This window comes from Coenobita brevimanus, chromosome 19, assembly GCF_032717465.1.
Source record: "Coenobita brevimanus isolate Jiangsu-jjx chromosome 19, ASM3271746v2, whole genome shotgun sequence".
NCBI classification, from domain to species: Eukaryota; Metazoa; Arthropoda; class Malacostraca; order Decapoda; family Coenobitidae; genus Coenobita; species Coenobita brevimanus.
Genome location: NC_136972.1, coordinates 3,052,891 through 3,066,003, shown reverse-complemented (window position 1 = coordinate 3,066,003; position 13,113 = coordinate 3,052,891). Strand labels below are relative to the sequence as shown.

General features: G+C 43.7%; 1 protein-coding gene across 1 annotated transcript in view; it reads right to left on the bottom strand.

Moving 5' to 3' along the window:
• The window catches only part of LOC145391608 (sodium-coupled monocarboxylate transporter 1-like), a 47,436-nt gene that overhangs the window by 18,078 nt on the left and 16,245 nt on the right, over window positions 1–13,113 (bottom strand). Inside the window, exons 7-9 of the mRNA XM_080266152.1 lie at window positions 9,020–9,138; window positions 8,623–8,777; window positions 4,347–4,591 (exon numbers count right to left, since the gene is read on the bottom strand). Coding sequence (XP_080122278.1) covers window positions 4,347–4,591; window positions 8,623–8,777; window positions 9,020–9,138 — 519 coding nt within the window. The remainder of the gene's footprint in view (window positions 1–4,346; window positions 4,592–8,622; window positions 8,778–9,019; window positions 9,139–13,113) is intronic.

Here is a 13,113-nt window from a genome sequence, read left to right as displayed (position 1 = left end):
CATTCGTCATTGCTTCCACAACTTCTATCCTACTGATTTTTCTTCCTGTCATCTCACCTTCCTCCTTCTCCCAGCCATTCCCCAGCCACTTATACTCGCATTACTTCCATCCTCTATGTTCAACAATTCCTTAACGTGTTCTCTCCATCTGCTCACTTTTTCTCCCTTCTCCAGTAGTAATCTACCATTTTTATCTTTCACTCCCCTGCTAACTTCACTTACACCCTGTCTTACTCTTTTCACCTCTTTCCAGAACATTTTCTTACAGTTCCTCCACTTTACACTCAAGTTCCTTCCAAATTCCTCATCCGCTTTCTTCTTACTCTTACTAATCTTTTCACCTCTCTCTTTCTTTCTACATATAATTCTCTCTTCCGCCTCTCAACTTCTTCCATGTCCCTATTTCTCATCCATTCATTGTATGCTTTCTTCTTTTGTGCCACAGCCTGACTCACCCCTTCATTCCATCACGCTATTCCTTGCACACCTCTCTGTCTTCTCTTCATCCGACGCACCACATCACATGCTGCACATATTTCTTCTGTAAATATCCTGCACACACGTTGCACGTCCCCCATCTGCCCCAATTCATATTTGCCCAATCGTTCCTCCACTTTTCTCTTATACTCTGCCTTTTTCTCATCCTCTTGTAACCTTTCCACTCTCCTTACAAATACTCCTTCTTCCTGTCCTTCCTTTCTTCTATTTCTCCATCCTAATTGGACCTTGATTCTGGCCACCACCAAGTAGTGGTCAGAAAGTCCACTCCCCCAGCCTCTATAAGCTCTTGCATCCATTACACATTCTCGCATCCTTTCATCCACACACACATAATCAATCATTGCCTTCCTTTCATTCAGTTTACCACCCACATTTCTTATCACTCACCATGTATACCTGTGGATCATTTTGTGCCTGAAAAGGGTATTGGCTATCACCAACCCCCTCCCAGCACAAATGTAAACTAACGCACTGCCATTCTCATCTATCTCAGCAAGCACACCCCACTCACCAACTATTCCATCCACCTTCACATTCCCTACTTTACCATTCATATCACCGATCAAAAACACTCTCTCATTCCTTCCAAACTTATCCATGCACACTTCCACATTTGTCCAGAACTCTTCTCTCACTCTGCTTGCACGATCTTGTGCTGGCAAATACACACACATAATCGCCCACATTTGTATTCCAACTTTCAATCTTACCCACACAATCCTTGACCCAACTGATCCATACTCTGTTATGCTCTTCTTCCATCTTTTAATCACAACTATACATACTCTTTCTTTTGCCCTCTCATTCTCACCTACTCCTGCACATATACCCCATCCATGCTCCCATTCTCTCGCACTCTCACCTCTCCATTTCGTTTCAGTTGTTCTGCATACATCAACTTTCGCATCCTCAAGCATCTGGACAATTTCTCCTTCTTTCACCTCATTATTCTCTCGCCTTACATTCCAGGTTCCGATTACCATGTCCTTTGTCCGGTCCTTGGTTGTCATCTTTTGGTCAGTCCTTGTCCGAGGCTTATTATTTGTCTTTTTAGTTAGTTGTTTTCCGGGGAGGGGCACTAACCCTTCGCGAACCCTTTTAGTCGCCTTTTACGACAAGCAGGGATACTGGGGGAGTATTCTTGAAAATCCCCCATACCCCCTGGGGGTACTCACGTTCTCAATATCCTCACCATCCAACCTCACTGTGCATTCTGTGACTTCATTCCTCTCAAACACCATTACTTTACTTTTGTTTACATTAACTTTCAGATTCCTCTTCGTACACACTGTCTCAAATTCATTCACCAAACCTTGCAACACCCATTCATCTTCACTCAACAATACTGCATTATCAACAAACAGCAACACCGTAATCTTCCAAATCTCACCCTCATTCATTAGAGCCACCCGCACATCCACTGTCCTACCTTGCACCTCCTTTGCAACCCCATCCTTGTATATATTAGACAGCCATGGAGACATCACGCATCCCTGTTTCAATCCCACATTGAGATCAAAGAACTCACTCAGCTCACCATTCACTCGCACCGTAGCCCTAGCTCCTTCATACATACTCTTCACAGCACTCAACAATTTCCTCCATTCCATAATTATATTCTTAACGCCTTCCACATACCTTACCTATCTATTCTGTCATATGCTTTCACCAAGTCCATGAAGGCAGCATACACTTTCTTTCCTTCTCTAGATACTTCACTAAACATCTTAGAAGAAATTTCTGATCTACACATCCTTTTCCCTTCCTAAATACCCCTTGATCTTCTCCAACTGGCTTCTCTGTTATATGCCTAACTCTATCAATGAGTATTCTACCATATATTTTTCCAGTCACACTATGAAGTCAAATACCCCTATAGTTACCACATACTTCTCTCTCCCCTCTTCCTTTGTATAAAGGAACAATTATACCTGATTTCCAGTCCTCTGGAACCCTTCCCTCTTCCCAAGCCAGTTTACACAACTTCCATATCCACTCCACTACAATCTCACCCCCATACTTCAGCATTTCACCATACACTTCATCAATTCCTGGGGCCTTTCCCATCATCATCCTCTTCATTTTTTTCACTACTTACACCCTAGTGATCTCTTCTTCCCTCCTTTCATCCCTTCTCCCAGCCTTTCCCCAACCACTTATACTCGCACTGCGCTCACTCTCTACATTTAACAAATCCTCGAAGTGCTCCTTCCATCTCCTCAATTTCTCTCTCTTCTCCACCAACAATCTATTATTCCTTTCTTTCACTCCTCAACACCTTCCATCTCCTCAATTTCTCTCTCTTCTCCACCAACAATCTATTATTCCTTTCTTTCACTCCTCAACAGTTTCCCCTTTCGCACTGCCTTACTTTCTTTATCTCCTTCCAAAACAATTTCTTACTCACCCTCCACTTCACACTCAGACTCCTCCCAAACTTTTCATCTAGTTTCTTCTTACTCTCCTTCACCAATCTCTTCACCTCCCTACTCCTCCCCACATATAATTCTCTCTTCTCTCTCATCTTCTCCCCTACCTATACTCGCTAGCCAGTCAATACATGCCTTCTTCTTTTGTTCCACAGCTCGTTTCACCTCATCATTCCACCATGCTGTCCCTTGCACACCCTTGCATCTCCTCCTCACTCCACAAACCACCTCACACACTGCACTTATCTCTTCTGTGAATATCTTACATACATCATCCACCCCTTCCATCTACTCTAACTCATACCTTCCCAGTCTTTCTTCCTCTGTGCTCTTATACTCTGCCATTTTCTCACTATCTTGTAACTTCTCCACTCTTCTCACAGGAGCTGTTTCCTCCTGTCTTCCCCTTCGTCTCTTCACCCATTTTCTTTGCAGCCTTACCTTGGCCATCACTAAGTGATGGTCCGAAATTCCATTCCCCCACCCTCTCCACACTCTTGCATCCAACACTTGTCTTCTCATTCGCTCATCCACACACACATAGTCTATCATTGCCTTTCGTTCAACAAGTTCACTGTCCCATCCTCCTCATGACTCTCCATGTATACCTGTGGATCATCTTATGCCTAAAGAAGGTGTTGGCTATTGCCAACCCCTTACCAGCACAGACGTCCAGCAAAGCACTACCACTCCCATCTACGTCAGCTGGCACACCCCACTGATCAACCACTCCATCCACTTGTACATTCCCAACTTTCCATTCATGTCTCCAATCAAAAACACTGTCTCGCTTCTCTGAAACTTGTCCATACACGCTTCTACACTTGCCCAAAACTCATCTTTCACTCTTGCCTTTCAATCCTCTGTCGGCGCATATGCACATACAGTCACCCAAGCTTGTCCACCTACTTTCATCCTCACCTATACAATCTTTGCTTCCACTGTTCTATATTCTCTTGTATTCTCCTTTCACTTCTTGCTTATCATCAGACATACTCCCTCTCTTGCCCTCCCATTCTCATTAACTCCGGCACATATTCCTAAACCGTATTCCCATTCTCTCACCCTTTCACTTTTCCGTTTAGTTTCAGTGTCCACATACATCCACTCTTGCCTTCTCAAGCACCTGAACAGTCTCGCTCTCTTTCACTTCATCATTCACTCCTCTCACATTCCATGTCCCCACCCTTAGAATGTCCTTTGTTCTTTCCTTAGTCATCAACGTATGGTCCGTCCTGATCCGAGGCGCTTTATTTGCTTGTTTAGTTAGTTCTTTTTACGGGGTGGGGCTCTTAGCCACCACCAACCCTTTAATCGCCTCATACGACAAGCAGGGATACTGGGGGACTATTCTTGAAAACTCCCCTACTTGTAGTTAGAGAGAAAGTTTCATGTTTGGTGACACTGTTTGTTAACCTGTTAGTGTCAGGTGCCATAGTGGTGAAATCTGTAGTTAGGTCAATCGTGATATTGGTGCTGGGTGTAGCAGTGATGTTGCTGATGAAGGCGACGATGGAGTTGTTGACATGGTGGAGGAGGTTCTCAGGACAGCTGTCAACAGAAAGGGGGAGGTGGGTGGGGTGTCCTCCCCCACGCAGGAACTTGCCCACCACCACCCAAATGTTGTAACAGAAGGCCACCAGGAATCCTAACACTGCACCCTGAAGATTGTGGTTTGGTCATATGAATCTGTGGTTTTATGTGGACATCAGTTGATATAAAATACTACTTGCATGTGTTATAATATTGCCCTCCATATTCCCAGTAGACCTGATATTAAAAAGGAAGAGAATCAACTGGGATAACAGTCCCATATCCTCTATTCTTACTCTCGGCAGTTTTGCAGCAATCCTCTGATCTAGGTCCTGCACTAGTAATAAGCTAGTTCGTGTGGCCTTTTGATATGAGGTGTGATTATGGTGACTGTGTTAAGGAATTCAAAGTATGTTGTGTTGGCACTGAGTGAGGCATGGATGAACGGGCATGAAGTGGAGGAGTGAGAAGGTGTGAAATGTATAGATCAGGTATATATGCGTGAGTGTATGGTGTAAGGAAGGAGTTGCTCTGTTGATGAATGATGTATAGCAGATGAATGAAAGATCATAAATTTGTCACCATGAGGCTTATATATGCCAAGTTCCAATCTGGGAGAAAAATGTGATAATAAAAGACACATTTGGTGATGGGAGAGTGAGAGAGAGAGTAACCTTGACACTGGTGGTATGAGCATAAGAGCAGTAAACAGGACTGAACTTATGTTGTAGCTAATTATAATGATACAAATAATTATTCTTTTGTGCATTATTGTAAAGTACAAAAGTTTTCTATCTATCTAGCTATCTATAGCCCCACGCCCTAATCCCGCAAAAGGTGGCCGCAGACAAAACGCCTCCAAGTCGCTCTGTCACCCACCATTTGACTACCCTCCCCCCAAATCACCCCCCCCTCCCTCATATACCTCTCAACTCCATCCCTCCACCTCATCCTCGGTCTACCTCTCCCTCTCCCTCCTTCCACCTCACCTACATACACCCTCTCAGTCAGTCTTTCATTCTCCATTCTCTTCACAGGTCCAAACCACCTCAGTGTCTTTCTCCTAATCTTCTCAACCACATCCACATCCACCCCACAGCGTTCCTTCACTTCTTCATTCGTCAACCTGTCCCTCCACGTCACTCCACATGCTCCTCTCAAGTAACTCATTTCCACTGCTCTCACTCTTGACTTGTTCCCCTCTTGCAAGGTCCATGCCTCGCTTCCATACGTCAGGGTAGGGATCACAATACTATCATGCAGTGACTTCTTAACTTCCATACTCACCTCCCTATTTCTCATCACTGCTTTCAGTGTACCAACAACATTCCTTCCCTGCTGTACCCTTTCACGCACTTCATCCCCCAAAGTTCCATCCTTACTCATCACACTACCTAAGTACTTGAATGCACTCACATTCTCCATATCCTCACCATCCAACCTCACTGCACACTCTGTGACTTCATTCCTCTCAAACACCATAACTTTACTTTTGTTTACATTAACCTTCAGATTTCTCCTCCTACACACTGTCCCAAATTCATTCGCCAAACCTTGCAACTCCCATTCATCTTCACTCAACAGTACTGTATCATCAGCAAACAGCAACACCGGAAGCTTCCAACTCTCACCCTCATTCATTAGAGCCACTCCCACATCCACTGCCCTACCCTGCACCTCCTTTACAACCCCATCCATGTATATATTAAACAGCTATGGAGACATCACACAACCTTGTTTCAGTCCCACATTGAGATCAAAGAACTCACTCAGCTCACCATCCACTCGCACCTTAACCCTAGCTCCCTCGTACATACTCTTCACAGCACTCAACAATTTCCCCTCCACTCCATATATTCTTAATACCTTCCACATACCTTGCCTATCTATTCTGTCATAAGCTTTCTCCAAGTCCATGAAGGCAGCATACACTTTCCTTCCCTTCTCTAGATACTTCTCCACTAAACATCTTAGAACAAATATCTGATCTGCACACCCTTTTCCCTTCCTAAATCCCCCTTGTTCTTCTCCAGCTAGCTCCTCTGTCATATGCCTAACCCTATCAATGAGTATTCTACCATATATTTTACCAGTCACACTAAGTAGGCAAATACACTAAGTAGGCAAATATGGTTACCACATACTTCTCTCTACCCTTTTCCTTTGTATAAAGGAACAATTATACCTGATTTCCAGTCCTCTGGAACACTTCCCACTTCCCAAGCCAATCTACACAACTTCCATATCTACTCCACAACAATCTCACCCCCATACCTAATCATTTCACCACACACTCCATCAATTCCTGGGGCCTTTCACAACTTAATATTCTTCATCGCTTCCACTACTTCCGCCCTACTGATCTCTTCCTCCCTCCTCTCATTTCTTCTTCTCCCAGCCATTCCCCAACCGCTTATACTCGCACTGCTCTCACTCTCCACATTCAACAAATCCTCAAAGTGCTCCTTCCATCTCCTCAGTTTCTCTCTCTTCTCCACCAACAATCTATTATTCCTATCTTTCACCCCCCTACTATTTCCCCTTTCACACTGCCTTACTTTCTTTACCTCCTTCCAAAACAATTTCTTACTCTCCCTCCATTTCACACTCAGATTCCTCCCAAACTCCTCATCCACTTTCTTTTTACTCTCCTTCACCAATCTCTTCACCTCCCTCTTCCTGCTCACATATACCTCTCTCGTCTCTCTCTCATCTTCTCCCCTACCTCTACTCGCTAACCATTCACTATATACCTTCTTTTGTTCCACTGCTCGTTTCACCTCATCATTCCACCATGCTGTCCCTTGCACACCCTTGCATCTCCTCCTCACTCCACAAACCGCCTCACACGCTGCGCCTGTCTCTTCCGTGAATATCTTACATACGTCTTCCACCCCTTCCATCTGCTCTAGCTCATACCTTCCCAGTCTTTCTTCCACTATGCTCTTATACTCTGTCATTTTCTCACTATCTTGCAATTTCTCCACTCTTCTCACAGGAGTTGCTTCCTCCTGTCTTCCCCTTCGTCTCCTAAACCACTTTCTTTGCAGCTCTACCTTGGCCATCACTAAGTGATGGTCCGAGACTTCATTCCCCCACCCTCTCCACACTCTTGCATACAACACTTGTCTTCTCATTCGCTCATCCACACACACGTAGTCTATCATTCCCTTTTGTTCAACAAGTTCGCCATCCATCCTCCTCATTACTCTCCATGTATACCGGTGGATCATCTTATGCCGAAAGTAGGTATTGGCTATTGCCAACCCCTTACAAGCACAGATGTCCACCAAAGCACTTCCATTCCCATCTACGTCAGCTGGCACACCCCATTGACCAACCACTCCATCCACTCGTACATTCCCAACTTTGCCATTCATGTCTCCATTCAACAGCACTCTCTCGCTCCTCTCAAACTTGTCCATACACGCTTCTACACTCGCCCAAAACTCATCTTTCACTCTTGGTGGAAAATATGAAATCTACAAGAATTACACAGCAGTGTATTGAAATAATTGACATCCATTGATAATGAAAGTGATTATGAAGAAATGTATGATAAATGAGAGGAACAGTAAGTTATAAAACCTGTGACACCTTTGCTTCCCTACATGAGTTACAAGATGTACAGTGATTATGAATTACTAGGCTATATAAGAGTGAAAGAATTAGCAATAATTATTTTATGTCACGATTTATATAAAGCAATCCGTGCTGCTTCTGTCATAATAATACAAGGATTGTCTAGTTCTGATGGCCTCTCCTGGCTAGCCCTTTGCATGCAGTACAGTATGCTTCACTAATATGCTTCACTAATCAAAGAACTTTCCAGCCAACGTAGCAGCCATCTTCATACAAGTTCCCTCTTACACACCACTCACAAGAAGGTAATGATTTGCATTTACTTATTCTGCGTGATGTGCTTGACCATTAGGGAAGGCTAAACTTTAGTTTTGAAAGACCTGATACCACCTCCCCTCTCAAAACCCTGTGTGGGAGGTAATGCCTGAAAGATACAGTAAATCCCTGTAGTTGTAGGTTACATATTGGCCTATAAATTTTTGACTAATAATAATATGCTCCTCATGGGGCAAAGTAGGATTGGATGATGATATGAAATAACAATACTTTTATGTGGAGAGTGTAAACCTGTGCCCACCTTTGTGTTGACCCAGGGTGTGCACATGCCAGCCAGGAAGACGCCTAGGATTGGTCCCTTGACAGCTCCTGAAATGCTGCTGGAGATGTGGAAGATGTTGCCCAGGTTGCCTGCCAGCATACCCGCACAGATGCCAGATAGGCCCATCACCACAGCTGCCACCAACATGCAGCATCAATACACAGTTCCACAATATAGTGTCTACCAGAATGTAAGGAAAGTGTTTTGCAGTACTCTATGCTGATGATACAATCTGGTTCCATTGTATAAAATTATAAATGCCATGGACAACATGCAGTGCTGAGTGTGTATTGACAACACAGGGAATGATTTTTAAAGTTTATGGACCCCTCAAAACTGCTGAATTATTGCTGATAACATGAAAAGAAAGCCTTACATATGAGCTTGAGGACTCTGGTGGCTGAGGCATCTGACATCCTGCTGAAGTATGGAATATCCTTCAGAAAGTCCTCCCACAGCAGGCAAGCCATAGAGTTACAGTAGCTGGACAGCGAACTGTGTTGAAAGTGGGACATTGTTTGGTAATTATGAATGTGTTGTCTGAAAGGGAAATTTTCCCCGTAGCTAGACCTTACTAGATCATATAGCCCTGCTAGGTGACAGGAGGGCGCTACCCCTCCCGGCATGGCGGCTACCGGCGTGGATCGAACTCACGACCCCCCAGTACCAAGTCCGATGCTCTACCACTGTGCCACCCTGACCCCATGTGTTGTTTGATAAAGACATAGATGATAACTTTATCAAGAAATTTATAATCTATGATTATTTTTCTTGCATGAGTAATGTAAGTAAAAGCTAAAGTTTGAAATGTGGCAAATAGTCACTTGAAGTGGAAGGCTAATGTGTGATTTGAAATTTGTGATATGGAGAAGGAAATTGAACAAAATGGCTGCAGGAGAACTTCAAAAAGGAATATAACTAGGCTCAGCATTGTCATGTAGATGTAAGAAACTGACTTGATAGTAATTAAAAAATAAAAATAAATAAATAAAAAGGAAAGTGATCCATTGAGAAATATGGAATAATATATCCTTGGATAAGAATTGATGTAGTTGAGAACAGAAGCACTATGGAGTTGTTTCCTCTAAGAACTGTAGACTGCCTCCGGTGTGACAACGTGGAATACTTATATTTTGTGAGGGAAGTACATACACAGTTGATGATGGAAGAATGAGATACTGTACAGCAGTTTAAACAAATGGACAAACAAAGGTGTGTACAAGACATCAAGATGTGGAGACTGATGAGGCAAAGAATTAGTAAATGATTGCACTGTATTGAAGATTCTTGCACAGAGTTATGTATGATTCAGTTATGGAATTATCTCTCATATTGCTGTGTATGCACTAACTGAGTTATCTCAAAGAAAAAGACCTGTTCAATACCAGCCTCAACTCAGGTGTGGAACAGTGCCCCTTGTGGGATACACTATTAGCCTTTAGCAACTTCAGTGCACTTACTGGCACTGACAGGGAAGGCTTTGAAGATTGTGTATAAGTAGGTCCCCATGGCTTTAAAATCAGAAATTTCAATAGTTCTAACTTTCTGTATTTTAAAAATTCCCTTAAGTTGAAAATTTCTGCATCCAGATTCCCGAAGCCTTATCTTCACTGCTGGACTTGTTATTCCATTGTTGAAGGGGTCGCTAAGGAGACTGACCACCTTGTTGTAAGAACTCTGGAGCATCCTGCAGAACTGCTTGGTTTTCAGGAAAACAGAGTTCTTTACTGCAGTTCACAGACTTGATGTTGCTGCTCTAAGGCTACAGATGAAATATGGGAAAATCTCGGGATGCCATATATAACTATTCAGTCTTGAGTATGGAATGCACTGATGAGTATGCAGTGACAGTCAGGAGTCAGTTTGGTGTGGTCAGTGCTGTTGATGGCCCTTTTGAGTGGAAGGGTACTCATAAGTGTGTTACTGTGGGAGAAGCTGATGAATGTGTTGTTGAGTGCCCAAGATCAAGTAGGGGATTTGTCTCACCAGGGATGCTAGCAACAGTTGATGGGTATTGCTTCTAGACTGGCCAGGGACTGAGGGCCACAAAGATTTCTGGCTTGTCGGTCAAGAGTTTTACCAAGAACGGACAAAGAGAGGTATGTCAGGGAAATTCCTGAGGAGTTAGAGGGTGGCTTTCAAGTACAGTAAAAGTCCTGTAATCCGAATGCCAGGGGGCCGAGGGTCTTTCGGACTATTTTTTTTTTTTTTTTTGGACTATTGAGGGGACCTCTGAAAACATCAGAAATATGTACAGGATCATTAAATAAACACTTAAAATGATGTGGGTTATTGTTTTACTCACCGGAAATGCAAAGAATTGTAGATGAATAGTTGCAGGCAGGTAAGTACATCCAAGTCGAAGAGCAAGTCCAAGCCAGATAAATCTTTAGATAAAGCCCAGAAAATTTTGAAAAAGCCCAGAAAAAAAAAAAATCGCCTTCCAATATTCGGAGTATTGGAATGTTTGGATTATTGGTGGTCGGATTGGAGGACTTTTGTTGTAAATGACCTTCGACCTGCTATCAAGCCCTGAGGAAACTCTGCTCCAAACCTGCCTCTCAGGTTAACTCTGCTGAGATAGTAGATAGATGGCTTGTGTCTAGAGTGAGTGACTAGAGGGCTCATTGGCCTGAATACTTAAAGCAGTTGTGTATAGCAGAACCCAGCATAGAGCTTCCATCGGCTGATGTGCAGTCGCTAGCTGCCATCACACCAGTCTACAATGCCATGTCTTCCTTAGATGAATACAGGAAGGGCAGTGACAAGGCTGAAAAGTGGTAGGGCGACTGGTCTTTGTGGCATCCGGCCAAACTGATCAAAGCTGAGGAAGAAGCCATATATTGGGATTACTTGCAGTAATATGGGGGTGAGATTGTAGTGGAGTGGATATGGAAGTTATGGAGACTGGCATGGGAAGAGGGAAGGGTTCCAGAGGATGGAAATCAGGTATAATTGTTCCTTTATACAAAGGGAAAGGGGAGAGAGAAGTATGTGGTAACTATGGGGGTATTTGCCTTCTTAGTGTGACAGGAAAAATAAATGGCAGAATACTCATTGATAGGGTTAGGCATATAATGGAGAAGCCAGTTGGAGAAGAACAAGGGGGGTTTAGGAAGGGAAGAGGTGTGTAGATCAGATATTTGTTCTAAGATGTATAGTGAAGCATCTAGAGAATGGAAAGAAAGTGTATGTTGCCTTCATGGACTTGGAGAAGGCTTATGACAGAATAGATAGGCAAGGTATGTGGAAGGTATTAAGAATATATGGAGTGGAGGGGAAATTGGTGAGTGCTGTGAAGAGTATGTACGAAGGAGCTAGGGCTACGGTGCGAGTAGATGGGGAGCTGAGTGAGTTCTTTGATCTCAATGTGGGACTGAAACAGGGTTGTGTGATGTCTCCATGGCTGTTTAATATATACATGGATGGGGTTGTAAAGGAGGTGGAAGGTAGGGCAGTGGATGTAGGGGTGGCTCTAATGAATGAGGGTGAGATGTGGACGATTCCGGTGTTGCTGTTTGCTGATGATACAGTGTCGTTGAGTGAAGATGAATGGGAGTTGCAAGGCTTAGTGAGTGAATTAGGGAGAGTGTGTAGGAAGAGGAATCTGAAAGTTAATGTAAACAAGAGTAAAGTTATGATGTTTGAGAGGAATGATGTCACAGAATGTACAGTGAGATTGGATGGTGAGGATGTGGAGAATGTGAGTGCATTCAAGTACTTGGGTAATGTGATGAGTAAGGATGGAACTTTTGGGGATGAAGTGCTTGAAAAGGTACAGCAGGGAAGGAAGGTTGTTGGTTCACTGAAAGCAGTGATGAGAAATAGGGAGGTGAGTATGGAAGTTAAGAAGTCACTGCATGATAGTATTGTGATCCTTACCGTGACGTATGGAAGCGAGGCATGGACCTTGCAAGAGGGGAACAAGTCAAGAATGTGAGCAGTGGAAATGAGTTACTTGAGAGGAGCATGTCGAATAATATGGAGGGACAGGTTGACGAATGAAGAAGTGAAGGAACGTTGTTGGGTGGATGTGGTTGAGAAGATTAGGAGAAATACATTCAGGTGATTTGGACATGTGGAGAGAATGGAGAATGAAAGACTGACTAAGAGGGTGTATGTAGGTGAGGTGGAGGGAGGGAAAGGGAGGGGAAGACAGAGGATGAGGTGGAAGGATGGAGTTGAGAGGTATACGAGGGAGGGGGGAGTGAGTTGGAGTGAGGGTAAGCAAATGGTGGGTGACAGAGCGACTTGTAGACGTTTTGTCTGGGGCCACCCTTTGCGAGATTAGGGTATCGGGCTATAGATAGATAGACTTGCAGTAGCAGAAGTTGTTCGATGTACTGGTATAATTCCTCCTGACTGGACAAGGTGTTCGGTTATCTCTGTTTGGGAAGGGAACGGAGATCAGTGTGACTGCAGTAACTACCACGGTGTTATAGTGTTCAGTGCTCCAGGCAAGGGTCTTGC